Raw genomic sequence first — 24350 nt, 5'->3', positions numbered from 1 at the left:
AACACTTAATTGACAATTGTTCTTTCTGATTCCTGAGGTTAAAAAGAATCCCTGAGATATGTCTGTAGAGTCTGTCTTTTTTGTAAATTCCCCAAGGATGAGTCACTGAAAATGAGTTACCTCATGGAGGTGATATACTCAGTAATCTGCCTGTCTCCTGTGAAATTGCTGAGCTGAATAGGAATACTGTCAGTACCACCAGGAGCAAACCGGCCCTCCTGATGGAATGCAAAATACTGCAACAGCAGATGCTACTGAGTTGGGGGAAAGGCGGTCACTGAACCAACTGTTGATGAAATGCACAAACACCTCTTATCTTGAAGCAAATTAAGCTTCAACTTGCTTGACCATTTTTAATGTGTTGGAACTAAAAAGGAATACAAAGTTTCAGTGGATTTGGCTATGTTGAACTGGCCTTGCAATTGCTCTAGTCCCAGTACAGATCATTCTGAAAAATAAAGTGAGTAAAACATGACAATATGGATGCCCATTTTTTAAAAAAAACAGTCCACCATGCAAACTGTGCCTAATTTTGTTTCTTTATAGCAGGGGTGTGGAACTGGATCCAACCAGCAGACCAGATCCTGACCTTCCCCCAGCCTCCCCCTCCCTCAACCCTTTCCAATTCCACTGCCCACTTTTCAGTCACCTGACATCACCATGAAATCAAACCACATCAGCAAAGGCAAATGAGTTATGAGCTCTGACAATCAGTTGATCAACATCTGTAAGCCCTGCTTTCAGAAAGGAGCCACTTCTTTACCTGCCCCACTCCAGACTCCATAGGTGCAGGGCAGGTGGGCATGGCTTGGGGAAAACTGCCTTGCGAGCCAAACTGGGCCCCTGCCAGGCTTAATTACGCCAGCAGACCAGTGGTTCCTTGCCACAACTTTACAAGATTAAATGACTAAATTAGCAACAACCATAATCATGTGGAACTTGTACCGAGTTTATAGCTCACAAATGCCAGTCTTGCCAGAATAAGCAGCAGTGTCGAAGGCCCAGCAGTGAACATTTTCCATTAATCCGCTCCACTTCCCAGTGGGGAGGAGTTGCGGTGGACCGCGCGGTCACCCACTCCCTACCGGGGGCAATGGGGGACTTTGCCAATCCGCTGGCCGGGGGGCGTGGCCGGGGCTTGCTTCCTCAATCATCCACCCTCCCTCCCTATTTTGCATGTTCAGAACTTTCATCAGGCTACTGAGAAGAGCCAAGAGCTGCAGAGCGTACAGCTGTCCTGGTGAGGAGAAACTCCACCCCCATGGACCAAAACCTCTAGTCCTACCTGACCCTAGTTGCTAGGGGGCAGGGAGAGAAGAGAAAATAATTTCCCACTATGGCCATCATGGTACTTTCAAAGAGCAGGAGTTTAAGCGGTATCAGCAATGTATCCCTTGTAAATAAGTTCGTAACAGTTACTAGCCTGAAAAAAATGATTGCTAGTAGGCTCAGGGTTGGTGGAAGGAGGTTTAAGAACACCATCCCTCCTGCAAGAGCCTACTTCACATCTATGTGAATATGAATGAGGCACTCTGTCCCTCCTCCATCAGCTATTCACTCTCCTGCATGCACTCACCAACATCAAGTTCCCTTCTTACCTATGTTTGTCAGGCTAATGCGTAAATACAAAGCTGCTTATGGGTTTTTTATATATTAATTCTTCTCTTATTAGTAAAGTGGTACCTCGGGTTACATACGCTTCAGGTTACAGACTCCACTAACCCAGAAATAGTACCTCGGGTTAAGGACTTTGCTTCAGGATGAGAACAGAAATCGTGCTTCGGTGGCGCAGTGGCAGCAGGAGGCCCCATTAGCTAAAGTGGTGCTTCAGGTTAAGAACAGTTACAGGTTAAGAACGACCTCCAGAACTAATTAAGTACTTAACCCGAGGTACCACTGTAACTGCATTGGAGGAGGCATAAATATTATAAACAAGCAAATAATACATTGTCACCTATTCCCCAAACTATCAAAGCAAGGCATGCTAAAAAGCTAGATTTGTCAGGGTTGCACTTCAGGGTTCCTTCACCCACCCACTGAGATAGGCTTCTTGCTCTCTGGAGAGCTCCTGAACGGAAGCCCTTTAAATTCAACATGGCTTTTAAGAGCTGGTCAAGGAGATTGCTATGTATACTCTGCATTAATAAAACTTTAATTCCTAACCAAAAAACATCCTGCTAGTTGAACATATTGTGAATATTAATAAAAATGTGCATTCATTTGCAAATTTTAATGTATAGCTTGGCATGCCTGCTAACAAAGAACAAAACCCTTTACATCTGGTGGTCCTGTTTCCTTCCCTACTTTATTTTAGCATACATTGTCCAGGTGTTTTCAAGTATAATTCCACAGCCTAAGCAACTAAAACAATGGCCTTAAACAACCAACCCAAAAGATTACTTGAAAGTAAGTCCCACTGAACTCAGATGAACTTACTTCTGAGTAAATGTGTACAAGACTGTGCTGTAAAAAACAACCACCTTTCTTGAGATTCTGGATACATAATTCTGCATGTGTGATTTAGATGAACAGAATACACCCAGATCTTAGGCAGCAGCTGTCAATACTAATTGTATAAAGTTGATAACAGGGTTTTGGTTTTTTTTTAAAGGAAGACCTGAGAGGGTGTGCTTAATTCTTGGATTTTTTTTATAAATAAAATTGTTGGTGCCACTCATCGATGAAAAGCTTCTCACACCCAAAATGGTTGGCTTTGAAATATAAAGACTCTCCAGAGAATTAGAGGAATGGTTTTTCACAACAGCAGCATGAATAGATCTTTGAACTATGTGAGCACTTGGGTATTTCTTGAAAGGGTTGGGACAAAGAACTAGTTAGGCCTGACATGGTACACAGAAGAGCACTTAAGGAGTGTGAATGCAGTCAATTTGGAGATCATTGTATACAACATTTCTGGAGTTTAAGGCAGAGAATAGGTTCCAATGACACTGGAGGAACTCAAGTGTCAAATGAGTGAAACTTCAAGACCTTTCAACTTTGTCTACTAGCTAGTGTTAAAGGAGTCAATGAATAGAAAACACAGCCAATCTTTTGCTAAGTAGGTGGTAGTTTTGAACAAACACAGGCACACCTCATTTTAGGCACACCACACTTTCTTGTGCTTCACAGATATTGTTCCCTATGAGGATTTGGTGCAGCTCCAGGCAGCTGGCCACTTCCAAAGGAAGGAAGCCTCTACAGCCTCTGTACTGTCCATGGGAATGGAATTGGCATGGGCTGGAGCTGAGTTTTTCCACTTCCGCCCCTGCAGCCAAGGGGGCCTGGCTTAATAGACTATGGTACAGTTTAAAAATAACTTTTAAGTGCACTGGGAACCCAAAATTTCTTTGACTCATATTATTGCGACATTCACTTTATTGTGGTGGTCTGGAACTGCAATATCCCTGAGGTATGCCTATACAGAAAAGCTGACGCATCAGGTGGAGCTCTACATTACAGCACATTTAGCATAAGGTTGCCAGATTTTTTTCAATTACCGGTAATCCGTGGACACTTTTCAATTTCAATGGATTTTGTATGGGGACTGATTTGTAAATCCAGGGACTGTCCCCAGGAAACGGGGACATCTGGTAACCTTAATTTAGCACATTGGTTAATTCAGTCTGGCTGCCAGGCTTAATAGCAGAAAAAGGGTGCAGTTCTAATATTCTATTTTGACAAGCCTCTCACTTCCCAGCCCTATCCCTCAACAGTATCTCCTGAATTGACAATTTTCTTTTAAAAATATAATTTAAGTATCAGTATTGTTAAGCAGGCTGCTCATTATTATGTCAAACACTTAGCCAGCACAACTGTTCCCTAGCAGCAACCAATATACATTTGCAACAAACCATTTTTTATTTCTACTTGAACCATTGTAGGCAGAGGCGCCAACTTGCACCCAAGATTCAGGGGCCCGACATGCGGTACACATGTGATGTTATGCGTGTATCATGTGTGATATCATGTGTGTGACACACATCATGCATACATTACATCGGCTGGAGAAGGCCAAGCACGGAGACCAGCATGGCGTGGCTTCAATGACCAGAGGCTCCTACTCTCTCATGCTCAGCAGGAGCCAGCCACTGAAGCTGCACCATGCTCAGCCTCTTCTGCCCCAAGGGGGCCCAGCCCCTTCCCAACAGATATTGAGGGGGTCAAAGAGACCTTGGCCCCATAGAGTTGGTGGGCCTGGTTGTTGGTGACATTTGTCATTGGTTCATTTTCACAAAAGTGTCAAACCTGTCAAGAACATGAGGGGTTTCTGTTTTTTTGTGGGGAAGGATGTGTGAATCTTTACTACTGTAGCAACTGTACCTTCTCTTGACCAGCCTTTGTTATTCTTGGGATGTCAAACAGCTGTCCTGTGTAGTACTGCACACCACTGAACAGAATTATGGCAATAGAGTCCCCTTCCTTCTCAATTACAGCAAGGATATCTTCAGTTCTCAAGGTCTCCTCCCCCTGAAATAAATTTAAGCACATATTTTATATCAACCCTGGCAGTGCTGAAACTGTCATTTCTTGTTTCATAATCTATTTTTTATGATGTGCCTCGCTGACTTCAGTAAGCGATCAAAAGCAAATCCTTAACATGGCAGTAATCTACAAAAGTAAGAGCCCTGGAGTAACCTTTGAATGGGTGAATGATCATTAGTAACATAGCTTCAAGATGGTAAATTATTCTTATTACTATTCTTATCATTATCGTTATCATTATTATTAAAAAGGATATTCACGTTGCTTCCTTATATGTTTTGCTTGCCTGAACACTTCAAGATTCCCTTAACTGGCTTTGTTTTTGTTTTTTAAGATGTAAAAAGATGTAAATTTTGATTCAAAGAGAATACACAGAGGGGGAGATGCTGGTGACTACTGTGAGCCTTCCCCAAGAAGCTATGGCCCAGCTTGCTATTAACGATGCATCATCAATAGAAGATTCAGTTTTCCAATCTAAAATTAAGACACTCGCAATTGAGAATGGAAATTATGGTATCACCATATGGACACATGACAATTGTCCAAACATGCCACATTTCTATCTCCTGTGAGCCTTAATTTAGTCGTATTATTTGCAGCCTTTCACAAAATGTTATAATGTGCACTACTTCATATAGTTTTAAAAATCCACAGAATATGTGTCTATAACCATAGGTATTCATCATGGCAGTACAGTGGTGCCCCGCAAGACGAATGCCTCGCAAGACGGAAAACCCACTAGACGAAAGGGTTTTCCGTTTGCGATGTGCTTCGCAAGACGAATTTCCCTATGGGCTTGCTTCGCAAGACGAAAACGTCTTGCGAGTCTCGCCATTTTTTCCTCGCTTCCCCCCTCCCTTTTTCTAAGCCGCTAATAGCCTTTTAGCAGCTAAGCCGCTAAGGCTTTAATAGCCGCTAAGCCGCTAAACCGCTAATAGCGCTAATCCGCTTAGCCGCTAATGGGGTTGCTTCGCAAGACGAAAAAACCGATAGACGAAGAGAATCGCGGAACGGATTGTTTTCGTCTTGCGAGGCACCACTGTATGTGGAATGTATGGAACTTCAAGATTCAGAGTTAAATATGCCGCTGAATAGCAGCTTCTGAGGAATAACAGCGGGAGAGAGTTAATGCCTTTGAACTGCACTTGTGGACTCACCAGAGTTGCATGGCTGTGGGAAAGAAGATGCGGGCCTTTGTTCCGATTCTGAAGAGCTCTTCTTATGTGAACCTGTGTGTATAGCCTAAAGCATAGCCACACACACCCCAGTTGATGGACACTGCCATTCTTAAGGGAAAAGCAGTGTCAATCACTGTGCATTCTGTGGTTCCCTGCCAAATTAGGATTTCAGTGACATCCTAATTTGTCTCAACATGTCACCACTGACATATACACAACAACATAAAGATGTCAAGCTGGTCAAGACTCAGCAATCTATTTATATGACATTTTCAGTTCTGACATCTGCACAAGACTTAAAAAGCAGCCCCCCGCATCCCTCTTCACACTTTTAAGACAAACTTTGTATCCCACAGAAAGCTATTAAAAATGTTACTGTATTTGTCTTTCAGAAACAATAGCATTCATATAATTCAAAAATGTAAAAACCCTTAAGTCATTAAATATAGAGAAATTTGAAGGGGGTGGGGGGTGGAATCACTTTTTATCCTTTAAAGCCTGCATCCCCCACTCCCTTTCCTCATTTCCTCTTAGCAAGGGATCATGTAAAACACACCATCACCAAGGGATCAATTAAGCAGTGAAAACTCCAAATGAAATTAGACATGCCACTGCAAAGAGCTGAGATAAGATTTGCTGATTTGAAAGTAGCTCCTATTATCTTAACGATCTCTCAACATCTATCAAGGACTTGAGAGTAGCTTCTCACTTCTCTGGAAAGGGACTTTTTTTCAAGAATCAAAAGGTCATGAACAGTTCTACTATAAAGTAACAAAAGTTCTTCATGGTATTCTTTTATAACGATCCTAATTACATACTCCTCCAAGCAGAAACATGTTGCTGTAGTAATAAAGGAAACTGTATGTAGTCTTCATAGAACTTCTATAAAATAGAGAGTATTCTACATACTGAGACTCACATATACTGAAGCTCAAAAATATATATACTCAGAGGAAGTACAGTATGAGGAACATACGAGTATCAGTGTAGGAGTATTCAATGTAAGGGATATCATCTTCTGATTATTCAGTTTAGATTTGTAGAAACATTTAAAAATAAATAAAAAACATGATTTAAATATATATATATTGAAAAATATAAGTCCATTTTTAATACAGTCCTAAAAACACATACAAAATAATAAAGTGGAAACATATTTATTTGTGTAAATTCCCTTAATTATGAATAAAATCAGGATAGCTAATACTGTAATAAAGTAAAAAACAACCCACAATGAAACAATGGTTTTAAAAATGTAAGATTTAAATCTTAGAGGAGTGGATAAAATCTATTTCATTTAAGCTAATGCTTCTTCTTCTTTTTTAAAAAAGCTTTTTCATCATACCTGCTTGGGATATGTATCTATATACAGTGATACTTTGGTTTACAAACTTAATCTGTTCCGGAAGTCCGTTCTTAAACCAAAGTGTTCTTAAACCAAGGCGTGCTTTCCCATAGCAGCCAGCGGGGGACTCAATTTACAAATGGAACACACTCAATAGGAAGCGAAAAATGTTCTTATTCCAAGGCAAAGTTCACAAACCAAAATACCTACTTCCAGGTTTGCAGCTTTCTTAATCCAAGTTGTTCATAAACTAAGCTGTTCTTAAACCAAGGTACCACTGGAGTCATCTAAAATCTACTTTCCTGTGTTCAGAGAATACCGGTAAGTCCCCCTGGAGAGGCGAAGTTCTGGTGCAAGGAGAACATTTTTTCACTGTGGGTGTGGTTCTACTCTACTGAGTGCATCTCAGCAACAATTCCCCCCTCAACCTGAAATCACACTATGTTCAGGGTTCCAAGACTAGTTATACACTGAGAATGATGAACAAAAACTAGGGCAGTAACACAAAGGGAAATTTTCAGGTGCACAAAAGACAAATATTGTCATCTGTACTTTTCTGAATAGAGGGGTATTTGGGCTTTAGGTGAGTGTGTTTCAGCATGAATTGGAAGGACATATAAGGACTCAGGGCTCTCAGCAGCCAATTGATTTGGGGCACAGTGTTGTCTTGAGTGAAATAATACACAAAGATTTGGCTTTGGTTCAACCAAATGTTGCCAGGCTGATATATACAGTGTTCATATATAGTGTAAGGGCATTATCTTTTCTATTTCAATGAAATGTCAATGAGACCTGCAAAATAAATCATTTCCAAATTTGTTAGGTTTTGCCAGCTAAGATATCCAGAAAAAACAAGAGAATTTGCGTCAAGGTAGGGACAAAATGCAGGGAGGCACTGATACTTTCTAGTAGCACCTATAAAAAAATGACTTTGCCTGGTGAGCAAAACAACAAGAACAACAACAACACACACACCCTTTCCCCAGTTGCTCCTGCCCATGTTTTTATGGTCTGTGAAAATGGGCATGCTTCTATGGGGGAAAGTGGTCCTTTAAGTATGCAGGTCCAAGGTCATATTAGTGACAATACAAATTATCTCACATTAGAGACAAAGAAAGAAATATAGGGGCTGAGCAAGTAAATCATAAATACAGGTTCTGATCCAGATGATCTGAATGCACAGCACAATGAAGTTATAACAATTCACTGTCAGTATTTTATACACCTTCACAATCAATGCTGGTAAAATCCCAAATCACTTCTTAAACTCATGAATGTTTAAAAGGATGTGGGAATTTGCTGTGAAGAACCACTGGAGGGCTACACTGAAAACTGAATATATACTTTAGCAAAGTGCTAACAGAGATGTACTATATTAGACAGGGTGTGATGAATAACCCCTATACAGTCAAGTATAGCATCAGCAGGGGTTTCACAATCATCCATCGACGTGGAAGCTTTTTAGACAAAAAAGTAGATCTGGTAAGACAAGGAAATTCTGAGAATAATATGCATTTAGTTTTCTTGTCTCAGAAGTTCACAACAGGTTATTTATAATAAGTTGCAAAGAAAATAAAGCATAATCATACCAATATCCATTCTTGATTAGATATCAATATAAAATACCCATTACAAACCTCTTGTGGTTCTATCATAAGCATACTGCTCTCCATATCTAGCCCATGAAATTGGAGTTGAGACTCAACAGCATACTGTAAATAAAATATTGATTGTTTAAGTGAGCAAACAACAAAAGAAGCATTTCTTTCGCATAGCAACAATCAGCAGGATGTGTGTGCATGATGTGCTTGGGCAAATCTCTGAAAAAATGTTTCCAGTTCTACATGGTCTCTTCCTCTTTGCAATTCAGGGAACCATAGAAACATACGGTAGTCTTATAGAATTGTAGAGTTGGAAGGGACCCTGAGGTTCATCTAGTCCAAACCCCTGCAATGCAGGAATAAGCAGCTGTCCCATACAGGGTTCAAACCTGCAACTTTGGCGTTATTAGCATCATGCTCTAACCAACTGAGTTATCCAAGGGCCAGTATCCAAGGACATAACTCAGTGGTAGAACACATGCTTTGAATCCATAAAGTTGTAGGTTCAGTGCCTGGGATCTCCAGTTTAAAGGGCTAGGTGGCAGATGGTATGGAAGACTTCTGCATTAGAGCCTGGAAAGCTGCTGCCAGTCGGAGTAGATAATACTTGATTAAGTGGTATGGTTGACATGTTCTAACAGCAAAAGGCCCTGCTAAGCCCACACAGATCATTGCTATCTTCCTCTTGCTTCAGTGCTTCTAAAGATTATTGGGGGTTGGGTTTCCCCCAATGGTTTTCCCCAATGCTCTTCGGATATAATGCTATATGCAAACACAGGAATTTCTGTCACTTTTTTCTTGGGACCCACCCCTTATCTGAGTGCAGCTGGATGGTGTGGAACAGGCAAATTAGGAATTCACTCTCAAAACGCTTAGCTTCCATCCAAACCCCTGGCCTGAAACCGGTCGTCTGGAACTGTATCCATGGCTTGATACAAATGAAAGAAATAACTTTCCAACAGCAACCTCTATGGTAGATTATGCATAGTATTATGAAGTAGGCTTGCTAAATGGGTATAATTGGGGAGAGCAACAGAAATCATAATAAAAAATATACAGTAGTTATTGCAGAACAAAATGAAATTCAGTATAACCATTCAGTATTTGGTAGTCAAAAAATCAGCAAGCTGTATTAATCTCACAGGTGCACTGCGCCCATTCCCCATACTCAATCTCCTTTAAACTGAGAGTTAGTTGCAGAACTGTCGTGTGGTATCAGATGGAGGAAAGGCATGCTACTATCTTTCTTTTTAAAATCTGGGTAATGTATGCCAGAGCACATAAGAGGAATACTCAGCCTGCAGAGACAATCAGGGAGAAAACTAAGCTGAGGCAGAAGACACATCGGATTTATCACAGCTACAAGGGTTAATGGTAAAAGACTGAAGAGAAAAGACCTTTGAGGGGTCTTTCCCACTCAGCGCACTGGGAGAGAAATGCCAACTACATGGAATACACTCATGCAATCTGCCCTCCCTGGATGTTTGTATTATTTCTATGCAGCCCTCAGCCGTTTGGGACCAAAGCACAAAAACACAGCTCTTCCTTGGTTTCATATTGTTATAGATCTGGGATACCAGAGTCTGAAGGTGCAAAGGCCCTCACAATTCTAGGAAGTTAGTGAATGTTGAAAATTAATGAATGTCAGATTTTAGCTAATATTTGGGGTATTGAAGGAGACATACAGGCTGCAGAAGTTCTCCTGAACTGGGCGAAACGTGGAAGTTTAGCTTATGCAATCTAGCCTGGCTGGGCTAGTTGAGTGCAAGCCATTATGAAACAGTGGCTGGACATCAACACATCAAAGAAAGATCCCTGGGTCAGTGCAAAAAAGGGGTTGCCAAGTTTACAGGGAAGGGGTGTGATGCCAATGCAGGGTGGAAAAGTTTCCCTTTTAAAACAGAAAAGTTTGGAGAAGTGGAGGCTTAACAAAGCTTGGGACGTAGAAAGAAGGTTGCCAGAACTTGAGGTAGAACTCCATGCGGGGGCGGAAGGGCCAAACCATACTGGTGGGCTAGCTGAAGGCAGGCTGGGGCAGAGACACAGAGATGCCTTGGAATCTGTCTATGGCTCAAACAACATCTAACATTAGTTATGCAGTTGTGCCTTTAAATGCAGGGTTTTCTAAAAGTAAATTGTCAGTGCAAACATAACTCCCTATCCCAAATTCTTACATGGGTAGGGGTCTTGAACTCTTTGTCCTCCACTATCATTCCAATCCAAGTAGGGAACCCCATGTATGCATTCCATAGAGGCGGAAATGTTCCCACTGAAGTGAAGGAGACACCCATTCATGTAAAGTAAATTACAGGTGCAGTTTCCAAGCTGAACATATGTTGTAATATTCCCAAAACTAACTACTGCACTGAAGGAAGATGTCTGTATTTCATACAACATATGAGCAACAAAAGAAAATTAGCTGGAAAAAGGTGTCATGTCAACTAATTGTCTGGCAGCCCAGAAAGGGTCTGAATTGCACCCTATGTGAGTTGCATTTGTAGAGATTTTTATAGTGCCTCAGTGATCAAATATCCCATCAATTTCTGAGTGTTTACAGAGTTTGATAAAGTAGCAGTGAGTCACAAATCCGAAGATTAATTTGCTGCAATCTGTGATGCATGGGCTATTGTCTCATTTTATAGCACACAAATGATGTTTGAATTAGTAATCTAAAGCACCATGGACAAGCATTTCCCTATCTGTCTAGGGATATAAAACTGTTAATGTTGTGAGCTTTGTATTGATTTGGTTTCATAAAGTAAAACAGAAACAAGAATTAATAAAACATTTACAACCTGTTGTTGATTTAGACCAACAGCTTGTTCAATGTCTTTAAAAGGACTAATAAATCAATATGGCCATTCAATCTTTTCCTTGTGCAAGGTTTTTATTTGAACAAAAAGAATAAAGGCATGATCAGTAAAATATGCCAAGCCCAAGAGTACATGACCAGATTTCCTGTTATTTCTAAAGGAGGATCAGGTAATAATTAATGAGACAGGATTGCTGGTATGCTTTTGAAACACAAATATTGGATAACACAAATATTATGCAATATTAATTCCTTACATGGTCGGAGGGGAAAGCTTTGGCTTCCAGAAGGATTTTATAGCGATCTGCGGTAGGCTTAAAGAATGATAACTGTAAAAAAGGGTAAAATATTTATTAGTCCATAATTATTAACACTTATTCATTTCATTAGTTTAAGGTGGGCCTACCCCTAAGTCGCAACTTTTTCAGAAGTAACCAGCCACATCAACATGGTGCAAGATACAGTTATGAAATTTATGGATGCCAATATAAAATAGATATATAACTGTCCAGAGTAGCTGGGGAAACCCAACCAGCTGGGTGGGATATTAACAACAACAACAACAACAACATATAACCCAGTTCTTTGGAAATTGATGGAGAAACAAGATGAATGGCTCCTGCATGCTGTCATGGTGGCTAAATGCTCCAGCCTTCCTTCTCCCCACAGTTGCTTGTGTTGCTGAAATGTGTCTGCACTACGTAAGTAAATTGAAAGCATGAAAAGAACCAGAGGTTGGCAGGGAAGTAAGTTTGCTGGGTAGGGTGGGAATTTGTTTCTGACTTGGATTTTGATCAAAGCATCAAAGCAGGAGAACAATTGGGGGCTCCTAATACTTCCTGAAACTTATATCCTAACTCCAAAAATACAAGTTCCATGGGCATCTATCTCTATCTCTATTTGCAATAGAAAGACTGCTCAGAACGTGGGAAATAAAGATTTCAATCTCAACAATTCTCTATTTCTAGTCCTCACTCAGTGACAGTGATATGTCGGTGGTGCGTGCAGTATACTAGCATGGGTAGTGCAACATGGGACCTGCAAATTTTTATATCTATGAAAGAGGAACTGCAATCTCACATGAATTTATGGCTCTCATCATACACTGCTCACAAGTATGCTACTCAAATAAACTACTCTTTAGTTTAAGCTGGTAACCAAGTATATTGTTAGAACTGACGGCAAGAACCACACAGTAACAAGTCTGACATACTCAGGGTACACACACCAGGGCCTATCCCTTCCTATATCCCTGACCCCACCTTGATTGTCATGCATCTAATATGTTTAGTCTGCTTCTGCCAATGACCTCTGAAAATTTACTTCTACACTCTTTTGGCAAATAAGTGGTTCGGAACTACAACAGTTTCTGATAAATGTCAGGAAAGCAGTCAAAATATCATTTTAGAGATGAATGTGGAAGCCTAAGAAGCAAGTAACAGGAGTGAGCATCTGATAGTGCTTTGAAAAGGGTGAGGTGGGTGGGTAGAACTCTGAGAGGAAATTCATAGGGCAGGGCGGTTGGGAATGAACTAACCTTATTGTGTAAACAAGGTAGCCAATGAAAAGTTTCATGAAAGCCCTGCAGATGCTCACAGCAGCAAAGGGCTCTTTGCAGTTAGGCTTCCAACCTGAGATGTCTTCCTGGCATGACCTTGTTCCAATTCAAACTGTTCAATGAATATGTTTATTAATGAAAAACTGGGGCTTTGACATTAGGGATAATTGTGGTAAGCTGTAAATTGTAAACGAAGTATTGCACACAGATAATTAGAAGACCACTTATGATTCCTTATAAGGATTTTATGGCCTCACGGGCTTAGAACCATATAATCACAGAATCAAAGAATTATAGAGTTGGAAGGGACCCCGATGCAATGCAGGAATCTCAACTAGATCATACATGACAGATAGCCACCCAAACTCTGTTTAGGGCTATAAAAAGAAGTAACCCTGACACAACACCTAAATTATAATGCATTTTATTATAACTTACAGAATGCATAGTTTTGAAATATAGTGCTGGAAACTAGGTTAGAAGACTTTAAAAGGCCATTCAACTGATCCATCGAAGTCAGACCCATGATTTTAAGTAGCCAAGCTTTTTCTAATTTTATGGTTAATTTTAACTGATGTATTATTTTATTTTATGCTTTATCCCTTTGTTATCCTTCCAGTATTCCTAGTAGACATTGCTTAGAAACTATGGTATTTATATAAATTATTAAAATAAAAAGACAACTAAAATAGAATCTTCATGTTCACAGACAGTGAAGTTTTCAATATCAGATGCTCATGGACAAATAATATCTTCATACACAGACGGAGGAATCAAGCTCTCTTTTAAACAGAATTCTGAACTAGATATATCTAGGAAAGAAATTCTTATGACTTACCATTAGGAGATGCAGATTAACTGTCAAGCCGTTCATTAATGCTACCTCTTCTTTATGAGCCCCTGAAAAGCAATAAGGCAGATGTTTCCTTATTTCTTTTGTCCTGTGCAAGGTCTGTGCCAGTGCTGTGCAAAACCTCATGACATTGGCTTGCAGTCAATGTCTCCCTAATGACTGAGAAGTAAATACATGTTTGATGTGTCACCACGGAGAAATTTAAGTAAAAAAAGTTCCCCTGTTGACATAGTACACCATTCTAACAGGGAAATATTTATTTTTACCATTCTGTTGTGGCAAATAAAGCAGATAATGAAGCAGTAACACTTCCTTCATTGAAATCTACCTGTTGATTTGTTGCTATCATTAACAACTTGGTCAAATTCAGTACTAGTGTGCCTTTGCCCATTAAATATATCTCCAATATAAAGGCCTAAATTGTCTTAGGGGCAATCATCTATTTTTAAAGTGGCCATTGTAACGCCAAGCTAAAATGTGCCCTTAATAAAAATAAAGAGTCTTGCCTAACGATTATTCAGACCTTCATTACAGTAGACATAACGGTGGTCTGTACGACAACTGGTGGAAAGATGGGAACATGGTTAATCTATTGCATTTTGGTCATGGATTCTGAGCTTTATGGCAATTAATAAAATAAATGAAATTTAATGGGAATCAGAAGCACAACAAATGGATTTTTCCAACACACCAGAAACAATAAGGTGCTCTCTGACTCCTGTTAGTCAATACGGTGAGAGAAAAGGATGAATAAATTCACATTACGAATGGAAGAACACAAAGAAAAAAACCATCCCCAGGGTTTAGATGAAAATAACATGAACCAGAAAAATATGCAAGCATTATAAGAAGCTTTTAACTCTGATGTGGTCTGTTAAGTCATAAAGAGGAAGGCGTTATTGGCTGGATTGTTTTTTGTCATCTTTTTTCTCTATCAATGGTTCTTAGTTGCTCATTTTTCTAGCCGTTGCAAGGGAGATAACCAGGAGAACAATCACAAAGGAGAAAAATGGATGGAGATTGACAACAACAACAGCAGCAAAACCAGGACAACAGGTTCTCAGGTTCTCCTTCTCTGCATGTTTCCCTGGGATTTCTCTGCTGAGGAGGAGGATTGAGCTCTACAATTTCTAAATGGGGACAACCATGTTGCTTGCGTGGTGAGCATAATATGTAGCTCCAGTTTCTTAAATCGGCCCAATCAAATTTACACAAATGTATGGTACATTGTCCAGAGTTTTACTCTTAAAGAAAAAGAAAAATTCCCAGGTATAAAAAAACAATAGTAGTCCACACTGCTGCACTACACCTCTCTTCTGGATTTTGCATGTATCAGACATGAAGTATGTGAATATATTGAACTGTATGCAGAACAACAGCACATACGCTTCATAAGTGAGAAACATTTACTGCTAAATGCCATTATTTTTATTGTAGATTTTAGTCATGTGTGCAGACACACAGAGATAACTGCTATCTGCATTCTCTGCTGCCTTTTCTATTCCAAGAGAGATCCTGCAAGTCTATACAATTCTGCCCAGGGGTGGCGCGTCCTGTTTTGCTGTGCACACCCCACTTCTGCCCCTCCCACGCCTCTGCTGCCTGCATTGCGTGGCAAGAGCTTGCTGAAATCTCATGAGATCTCATGCGCTCTGTGAGATCTCGCAGGATTTTGGTGAGATCTCACCAATAAAAGGTGCAGCTTGTGATGCAGTTTTCCCGCTGCTGGCAAATACAGCAGGATGGGTGGCAGACGCAAGGTAGGTGTGAGGCAGGCATTGTGTCTAGGGCTTCTTCCACTTGAGGGGGGAGCTTCAACTTGGCTCATCAGTGGGCTGAGCCGGATTCTGCCTATGAAAGTAATGGTCCTAGATGTACACTTGTCGTTATCTGTTTGTCTCAAGAGACAATGGAATGTGCCTCCAGGGGTGAAGTCAAACCGCTGGAGAATCACAGTGCCTGCTGTGGCCGCAAAGACCATTGATTCATAACTGCTGCCTGCTGCGTTGTTTTTGTTGCATTAGCAACACCAAAAGTACCTCTCTGGGGAGCAAGCCAGGGCAATATGTATGGGGGTCCTGGGCTGCGCAGACAACAAGACCCTCCTCTCGGCCTTGCTGATGTGGCCCCAAAGGAAAGCAGAGGCACCATCATGGCTGGAGGAATTGCCAGAAGGAAGCGTTCAAGATGCCATCCAACCCTCTTAGGGACTCCACTCTATGGATAGGGTACTGAAACGTAAGCCCCAAATCCTGGTGCTTTTAAAACCTGACTGATCCACTTCCAAAATATTTCCAGAGTATAAATATAACTACTGTTAGTTCACTTGCTGTTCAAAGCACAGACCAAAAATAAACGGTTAATCTGAAGTTCACCTTTAGATGCATGCCAATATCCTATATTGAATATGACACCACATTTGTCATGTAAGTCTTAGACTCTTGTAAATGATATATTTATTAAAAGCTTTTCCTTATTGGATTTTGGTGCCCACAAAACAAGCCTTATCTGTGCCCTAGGAAAATCGTTATCCTTCATAGCCTGCACTGCATTTCGGAAATGATGCTTCTGTGATCCAATTAATCTATTACAATATTCAAAGACAAGTATCCAGTAGACAAAATGAAGTTTGCTCTCTCCAACTCATTACTCAGCACCACATATCCTGGACAGCATAAACCCCCATATGTCCTTCCTGATAAATCTTTTCTGTAATGGAAAAAAAGCATGACTTGTGATGCGCCAACCACTATTTCCACTGTAACTTTGGAAAGTACAGCCGTTGCATTAGTGCAACATGAACCAAGCACTTGCCTGAAATTTGTGGGTAAAATAAAGGGAGAAATGGCTGGATGAACTGGGAAAAAGAAAGAAGACAAGACTTCACAAAAAGAAAAGACAAGCCAGTTTGGGTATTTCAAATAATCCTTATAATTCAAAGTTACTGCAAAACAGCTCAGTATACATTCTCTCTCAGCACAAGCATAAGAAGGAGCAATGCAGTTAATCTTACTCCATCAGAAGGTGATACTGCCAAGGTTGCAATATATTAATAACATGCTGTGGAAAAAAAGAACAAATTTTTATTTTCCTGTTCTTTTGCTTAATATGGGAATGAATGGAAGAAGGGGTGGAGAGAGTTTGGGTCTCTGGTGACCTTGACTTTGCATTTCACAACATATTTACTATTGGAGTCTTCATTTAACAAGAAAAAGGTATGCTCATTTAATAAGCAAGGTGTTATAGAGACATAAACCTTTAAATGGCCCAAAGGAAAAACCATTTACTGCCTTTATTGTATTCCTGAATAAATCCCACAAGACAACACTCACTTTTTGTTCTACAGATAGAACAAGCTCCAGTGGTTCTTCCTCCTCCATAAAATGCTAAGCATAAAAAAACTAACTTAAAAATTCAGTTTATTTTCTCTTGTCAAGCCTACCACAGGAACACAAATCCCTTCTTTTCCTCCATGTAACTGCATCCATTTTTACTGGAAATAATGCATATCCATCTTAAATACGATGCTGATGGACAATATTTTAATAGTGGTTTATTTTGTATTTTCTCCTTTTTGCATTTTTTCTTTTTACCTAAAGGCAAATGATGTAGTCATTAACCAGTTGAGATTGTCAACATAACGGGACCATAATTTGGAATTCTTGAAAAGTTAATTTGTTTTCCTTTCTCATTATTGGGGAGGGGGGCAACTCACTAACATGAGCAAAATCAATAAAGTGAAATTTACCCACAATAAAATAATGCTAATACTTGGAAGCTGAATGCCAAGCCACACTTTGAAATTCAGTTGTACAGCCACTGAGGGGTGTGGCGGGATTATCTGGGAGGGAGAGATCATGATAGCACTAACATGATAGCAAACTTAATAGTCCCTGGTGTGCAACAGACCTATGAAATACTGCCCAAAGCAAAGCAAAACAGGTTAAGGATGTGAAGATCTTTATTCATAGTTTCTTTTATAGAGAGCTTAAAACATGGTTCCCCTACATAGAGAATACAAATAGGCTTCTGCATACAGATCTACTGTTTTGGGTATGGAAAACTTAGCTGGTGGATAATGGGCAGAAGGGCCTCACTGAGCAGACATAAGCTGTGTGACAGTGAATAGAGTATGTTCCTATTAGTTCTAAAACTCCACTTGTATTTAAAGGCAAAATAACTTCCAAACGCGGAAGGATAGGGACGTGGGTGGCGCTGTGGGTAAAACCTCAGCGCCTAGGACTTGCCGATCGCATGGTCAGCGGTTCGAATCCTCGCGGTGGGGTGCGCTCCCGTCTTTCGGTCCCAGCGCCTGCCAACCTAGCAGTTCGAAAGCACCCCCGGGTGCAAGTAGATAAATAGGGACCGCTTACCAGCAGGAAGGTAAACGGCGTTCCGTGTGCTGCGCTGGCTCGTCAGATGCAGCTTGTGAATGTAACATGAGAAAATCACGTGACCCGGAAGTGTCTGTGGACAGCGCTGGCTCCCGGCCTATAGAGTGAGATGAGCGCACAACCCTAGAGTCTGGCAAGACTGGCCCATACAGGCAGGGGTACCTTTACCTTAACTTCCAAAGTTTAAAAAAGTGTCTGAATGCTAAAGGCATAGTTGAAAGAGCAAAGCTTAAAAAAACTTTAAAAAACAAAAAACAAAAAACTCTTCTTCTTTTCCTTCAGAAAATGTTGTTATATTAGACTGCATATGTGGGTCCCAGATCTAAAAATAACAAGATTCTTTTTTTTCTGACCAAGGTGAACAAGGAAGTGTAAAACAGATTTATTGGCTGTCTAGCAGATTTTACATTAAATTTTCTCATGTTACATTCACAGCCAGTAATTGCTTTGTTTGTTGCTATGTTGTTCTGTGTCTCTAGCTTCCCTTCCTCTTGGTTTGCATTGCTATTTTCTGGACCCTATTTGTTTTTTAAAAGGACATTGTGGACCGTGGCCTTAACTGAAGATTTTGCTAAAGACAGAATGGCAACCCTGCAGCAGAGAATTAATTGTGTGTGGCATGCATTGCCACAGACATTAGGTAAGCTCTGACTCTCTAGCTGAAGCAAGAAGTCCAAACGGAGGCAGAAAAACCAGATTTTGCAGCCAGCCACTGAATTCCATATCCACCCCTCTCTAGTGTATTCACTTTCACATCTTACAGCAGCCCCACAGCAGAAGCACAAGAGAAGGACAGCCAAGGCCACACACAAGATATGAGACCAGAGGCAGCACAGCAGTGCCTCTCTGGAAATACTCACAGATGTGATGAAGAACTTCAATTAGAATAATGAACAAGCAGTCTTGTGATACCTTAAAGGCTCCCAATTTTATTATGTTTTATGCTTTCAGGGACCACAATCCACTTCATCAAATGCATAAAGTTACATGAAGGAAGGTAAACTTTCCAAGACATGGATGTTTTAATAGAAATTCCTGCATTCGACTAGATGCCATTCAGGGTCCCTTCCAAGTCTTTGATTCTATTAATTCTTATATAGTATTTCATTAATAGAGAGGCACACACAAGCATATGTGCTGTTGGGGGTGTAACTAATAGAGATATTAGATAAGGCAGGAGAACTTAACATGGGGCCCTCCAGATGTTTTTGGACATCTCCCAACACCCTTCACCACTGGCTATTCTGCTTAAAGCTGATGGGAGCTGGACTCCCAACATTTGAAGGGCACACTGGCTACCCGCAATAGTGTCTATTTCTGTATAATCAATTTTTGCACAGTAAATATACACCTCAGATTTGATCTGTATGCTTGCATGTTTCCTTCAAGGTAGTACTGTTATTGAGAGGATAATTTATGTTCATATCACTCACAGTAAAATAATTATGTCTGAGAATAAGCAATGCCAACCCTTACCCTGGGTATTGCATCCATTGCTTTTGTGACCGCTTTGGGGGAAATGGTTGTTCAAGTGTTACAGTCATCTAGTGACTGCTGCTTGAGGCATAATTGCAGAGGAGTGGCACCACTATTCACACCTCCACTGTTTACTTCATTTCGATCCCAAGTCCTCTCACTTCCCTGAAGATTCTTTAGACAATTTGACAGGTAGTATCAACTCTAATTTTCATCATTTTCTGCACTATTAATTCTTTTTTAAAAAAAATTTGACTTCCTTGACAGCAATTAAAGACATTATCATGTAACAAGCAGCTATTGCTTTGTAAACAAAAGAAATGATCACTGATTCATGGTGACATTTGTAGGGGTGCCAAGTTTTCTTTGGTTTCATGCATTAGACTAAATAGTTTATGACGATCCCAGAACCACATACTGCAATTAGTTTCAAGATATACATTTGCTCATATATTACTGTCTGCATTAAATCTTCTCAGTTCAAAGTTTTAAAATGCAGTTACTTCACATACTTACTGAGAAGCACTCAGAGTAGAACACAAAAAAAAACGGTAAATTTTTGGAAGAAAAGTTCCATTGTCTCATTTTTTTCTAGTGCTACATAAACAGTGGGGGGAAAATGAATTATTTTCCAAAAAAAAAATATTTTCTTACCCACAATATCAGCCACAAGCTCCACAATGCACTCATCCCCTAAAGCCCAAGGTCGTTTCCCTGTGAAATGACCATGAACACCCCTGAAAGAGAGAACAAATGAAAATTCATATATGTGTCTTTGGTATAGTCCTAACATCAAGATTGCAACACTCATTGGGGAGCTGGAAGAGAAAATAAATAATTTTATTGCACCACATGCACCTGTAGCAAACAAGCAGTCTACTGTAGTTTTGTATTGTACACAGACAAAACAAAGTCAACAGACACGGGACAGATTCTAACGAGCCATCTTCATGCTTTGTTATAAGAGAAACAAAAAATAGCAACAGCCCTCAGCGAAGAGCTAGGGAATAGAACTGTGAATGGTGGAAAGTCACAGTAAACCAAGTTCAGAGTAAACTAAGCCAGGAAGCTTAGGTTATCATTATGTGTGAATGCAGCCAAAGCGAACCTGCAGCCAGGGGCCTACAATGCAAAAAACTCATGTCTCTTCTATGTCAGGTAACTTGCTTGTCCAGGAAGCAAGATGAAATGGTGATAGCGTACAAGAGTGCAATGGGTCTGGCAAGAATGGGTGACGGGCTAATTTCTCAGTTCAGAGGCAAAACCTAGCTAAATAATGTACTAGAAAATTAATGGTGTGTCCTCTCTTTATATTACACATCTTTGTCCTCAGTTACTTAGTAGGATTTAGAAAAGTGCCCGCAAATGAATCCTCTCATTTGCTCTGTCATTTTGCAAGATTCACTGTTAAACTTCCTCGTTCTCTGCCAATTCCCCAACAGAAAGGATCTCACATTTTAAATATTTTATGTAACATTCCTATGAGCTATTACAGATTTTTCAATGTGATTATTATTACAATGGGGAAAGATCTGTGTACAATAAATCCAAACCCAAGTAACTAAATTAAACATAAAGAAAAGACAGTAAGAAACAGGTTCACTTGAGTCACTTGAATGAAAAGTTTCAATTATCACATAGGCAGAAGTATTTCTTTAGTGACTCATAGATTAATATTTAATCTAGACTAAACAGATTTCAGTGTCGCATTTTCCTACCTTCTTTTTTTACACAAGATAGTAGGTCATAGTTTTTCTATGTACTTAATTCTGAAGTACTGGGCATACTATAGATTGAAAGTTCTGAAAACAGCTGTGAAATTTTACAATATACAGCACCCTAAAACACACCTATATCAAATTAGTTTTACCGTATATCAGACTCAGCCCTCACTTATTCCCAACTCCCAACCTGAAAGGCATATGGTCAATATGATATGTTAACTAATTTCATGAAGCAAAAGGATAGATGACCTAGGCCTGGTTTTCACATTACATGAAACCATAATTAATATAAACAAGCAATTTGCTGATATATAGTGCACCAAAATTCCAACCTTGTCCCCACTCCTGGCTGTGCCACAAGCAACATGCTACATGTCTTGGTGTGTCATCTGTACTTGGGTTTGTGGTTTGTTTCTCTTCAAAGCATAAATAGTAGCCAAGGTCTGATCTTGGAAACGGAAGACCAGTTTAAACATAATTTGGGGGTAGTGTTGGTGATGAAAAGCTATGTGTTTTATAAGATACCGGGTAAAACAATGATGTTGTACCCCTTTCAAACACTGTCACATCAGGCTCTTCATTAACAAATTGAAATCACTCTAAGATAGATGTTATAGTAAAACATTATAGTCACTGCATTTCTTAAAAGTAACAGAAATTTGCATAACATTCATTTGCCTCTATTGCTTTCTTGCAGTCTTCTCTGCCTCAACACGGCAAAAATCCTAATTTGCCAGTTTCAGTAGCTCTATAAGCTAGTAAGTAGCCATGAAATATCAACCTTCAGCCACAACAGATTGGCACTGCCTTCAGATAGGACCAAAAGGTTTCCAATTCATTTTTCAGAAGTCTTTAGCCTTCTGAAAGGCTTGCATTTGTACTGGATTTTGGGCACTGACTTTTCTAAATATAAGATGCTCTTCCCTTACTGTTCTATTTTGGTCTGGCCTTATTCTGACATTTTCTTTTCTTTCGTTTCTCTGAAATAACAGACTGCTATCTACTTCTAATATTTTCTCAATACGTTGCTTTGGCCTGAGTTTATATTTTTGAAACTGTCTTATCTACACAATCTAAACTAATGTTTATCTATAATTGGTCCCATCCACACTATATATTTAAAACACATTTAAAGCAATGGCTTTCCCCACAAATCCTGGGAAATGTGAAGGTTGTTGGGGATTGTAGCTCTGTGATGCAACAACTCTATTCTTTGGGGGAAGTCATGTGCTTTAAATGTATGGTGTGGGTGTGACTGGAGTGTGCATGTATGAGCACACAATCATACTTAATATCAGTCTTTCTATTTCAGAGGTGAATGTTGATACTTTTGTACACAAAACAGCACCATGAACATATTAACAGGGATGTATTAGCAAGCTTCAAGCAACTCCAAAGTTTGCAGACATACCAAAAAACTGCTAAGGGAGAAGGACACCGCCGCGCCCCCCCCCCCCCAGCCAAAAACCAGCCAAATGAGGAATGAGCATGCTCAGAAAGCTGACTGATTGGCATGGGGCTGTAAAACCAGGTGGTAGGAATAATAGATGCACCATGGAAAAGGACATGGCTGGCTGGCTAGCTCACTGGAACATTGAAAAGGAGCACTGCTTGTCCACACTGTTGTAACTGTAGTTTTCTAGACCAAACACAATAATCATCTCTTTTATTTATATCTATTGGAATTCATTCTGTATATAAAATTAAGAGTGAAGATAGACCCAAGCAAGGGAGGCTGCAATCTTGTGCACAGTTTATCTGGCAGTAAGCCCCACTGAATAGTAAACATGTTGTAGGTGTGATGGGTTTGTTTCGTTACAGGAGTGTCAAAGATAAGGCAGAAACTGTATTCCTTGTTTCATGAAAGGTAATGGACCACAGATACATATAAGATATACAGAATCATATTTACTTCTTTTCACAAACTGAGAAAGAAGGGGGAAATTGATTCTGCTCCCTGAAAATAAATGCCTTGGACTGCAGTGAATTTTGCTCAAACTATTATCACCACACTTAAGTACATCGGTCTTGAGTATAAAATTCTTTCATTGTACCCAAGGCAAACAGATGCATGGAAAATGAACAAATGCAAAGTTAATGTGTGAGAAATGAAATATTACCTCTCTTGGTCCCTTTAAATGGAGAAGAGAGCTATTTAACTTTAACTTCTTGAATGAAGTCAGCCATTTCCCTGAGCTACTACAATAATCACAGAAAAATTGACAGGATGGCATTTTCTTAAAATGGCTGGCAAAACTGCAGAGCTGTGCTAAATGAACAGAGAGAAGTGCTAACTGAAGTTCATATGCTCCTATTCCCTCCCTCCTTCCCTCACAGCTATCTAAAAAAGTAGCTGCCTTTTTATTATTAATTGCAACTCTCCTGTTTTAACAAGAGAACAGGTAAAGACAACTCTTTTCTCTGAAGTCCAATTGTGTTCAATTGTGCTTATTCCCCAGTAGGAAGATGTAGGATTGAACTGCTAGTAGGTGATATCGAAGTCATGGTCAGAACAGACCCACTAAAATCAATGGGCATTATCACACAGCAAAGTCAGATTGTGTGAAATCAGTCTTAAATCTAATATGATGGAGCAAAAGATGAGCTTGAACCAATAGAAAAACTTTAAGGACATGAGGAAAAGTATTTCAAGAGTAGATAAAATACACCATTTTCTTGAATGATATAAACATTTCCTGGATACAAGCTCTCTTCACAACTTAGGCGGGAGCACTGATTTCTTCAGGCTGCTATGAACCTCAGCCCAGCATAACCCTAACTCTCTGGGCTTGATTCTCCCTTCCTGAACTTTAATTATGGCCACCAATCCATGCTTACTCACACTCTGCCATCCTTCCATCTTCCACCACCTTCCTATGGCCATTTCTCCTGGGAGGAGTGTGAATATGGGCAACTGAAATAAACCA

At 39.9% G+C, this 24350-nt stretch overlaps 1 protein-coding gene across 3 annotated transcripts in view; it reads right to left on the bottom strand.

Annotated features, from left to right (window-relative positions):
• KYNU (kynureninase) overlaps positions 1-24350 on the bottom strand; it is a 75514-nt gene that overhangs the window by 37222 nt on the left and 13942 nt on the right. For 2 of the 3 annotated variants that reach the window (XM_028745221.2, XM_028745245.2), the window contains 5 exons: positions 20354-20436; positions 13815-13876; positions 11676-11747; positions 8643-8717; positions 4321-4467 (listed from right to left, as the gene is read on the bottom strand). In XM_028745221.2, the coding sequence (XP_028601054.1) occupies positions 4321-4467; positions 8643-8717; positions 11676-11747; positions 13815-13876; positions 20354-20436 (439 nt within the window). The remainder of the gene's footprint in view (positions 1-4320; positions 4468-8642; positions 8718-11675; positions 11748-13814; positions 13877-20353; positions 20437-24350) is intronic. The other variant, XM_077935787.1, reaches the window with a different exon arrangement.

This window comes from Podarcis muralis, chromosome 1 (assembly GCF_964188315.1).
Source record: "Podarcis muralis chromosome 1, rPodMur119.hap1.1, whole genome shotgun sequence".
In the NCBI taxonomy this organism is placed as follows: domain Eukaryota; kingdom Metazoa; phylum Chordata; class Lepidosauria; order Squamata; family Lacertidae; genus Podarcis; species Podarcis muralis.
This window is presented reverse-complemented; position numbering and strand designations above follow the sequence as displayed.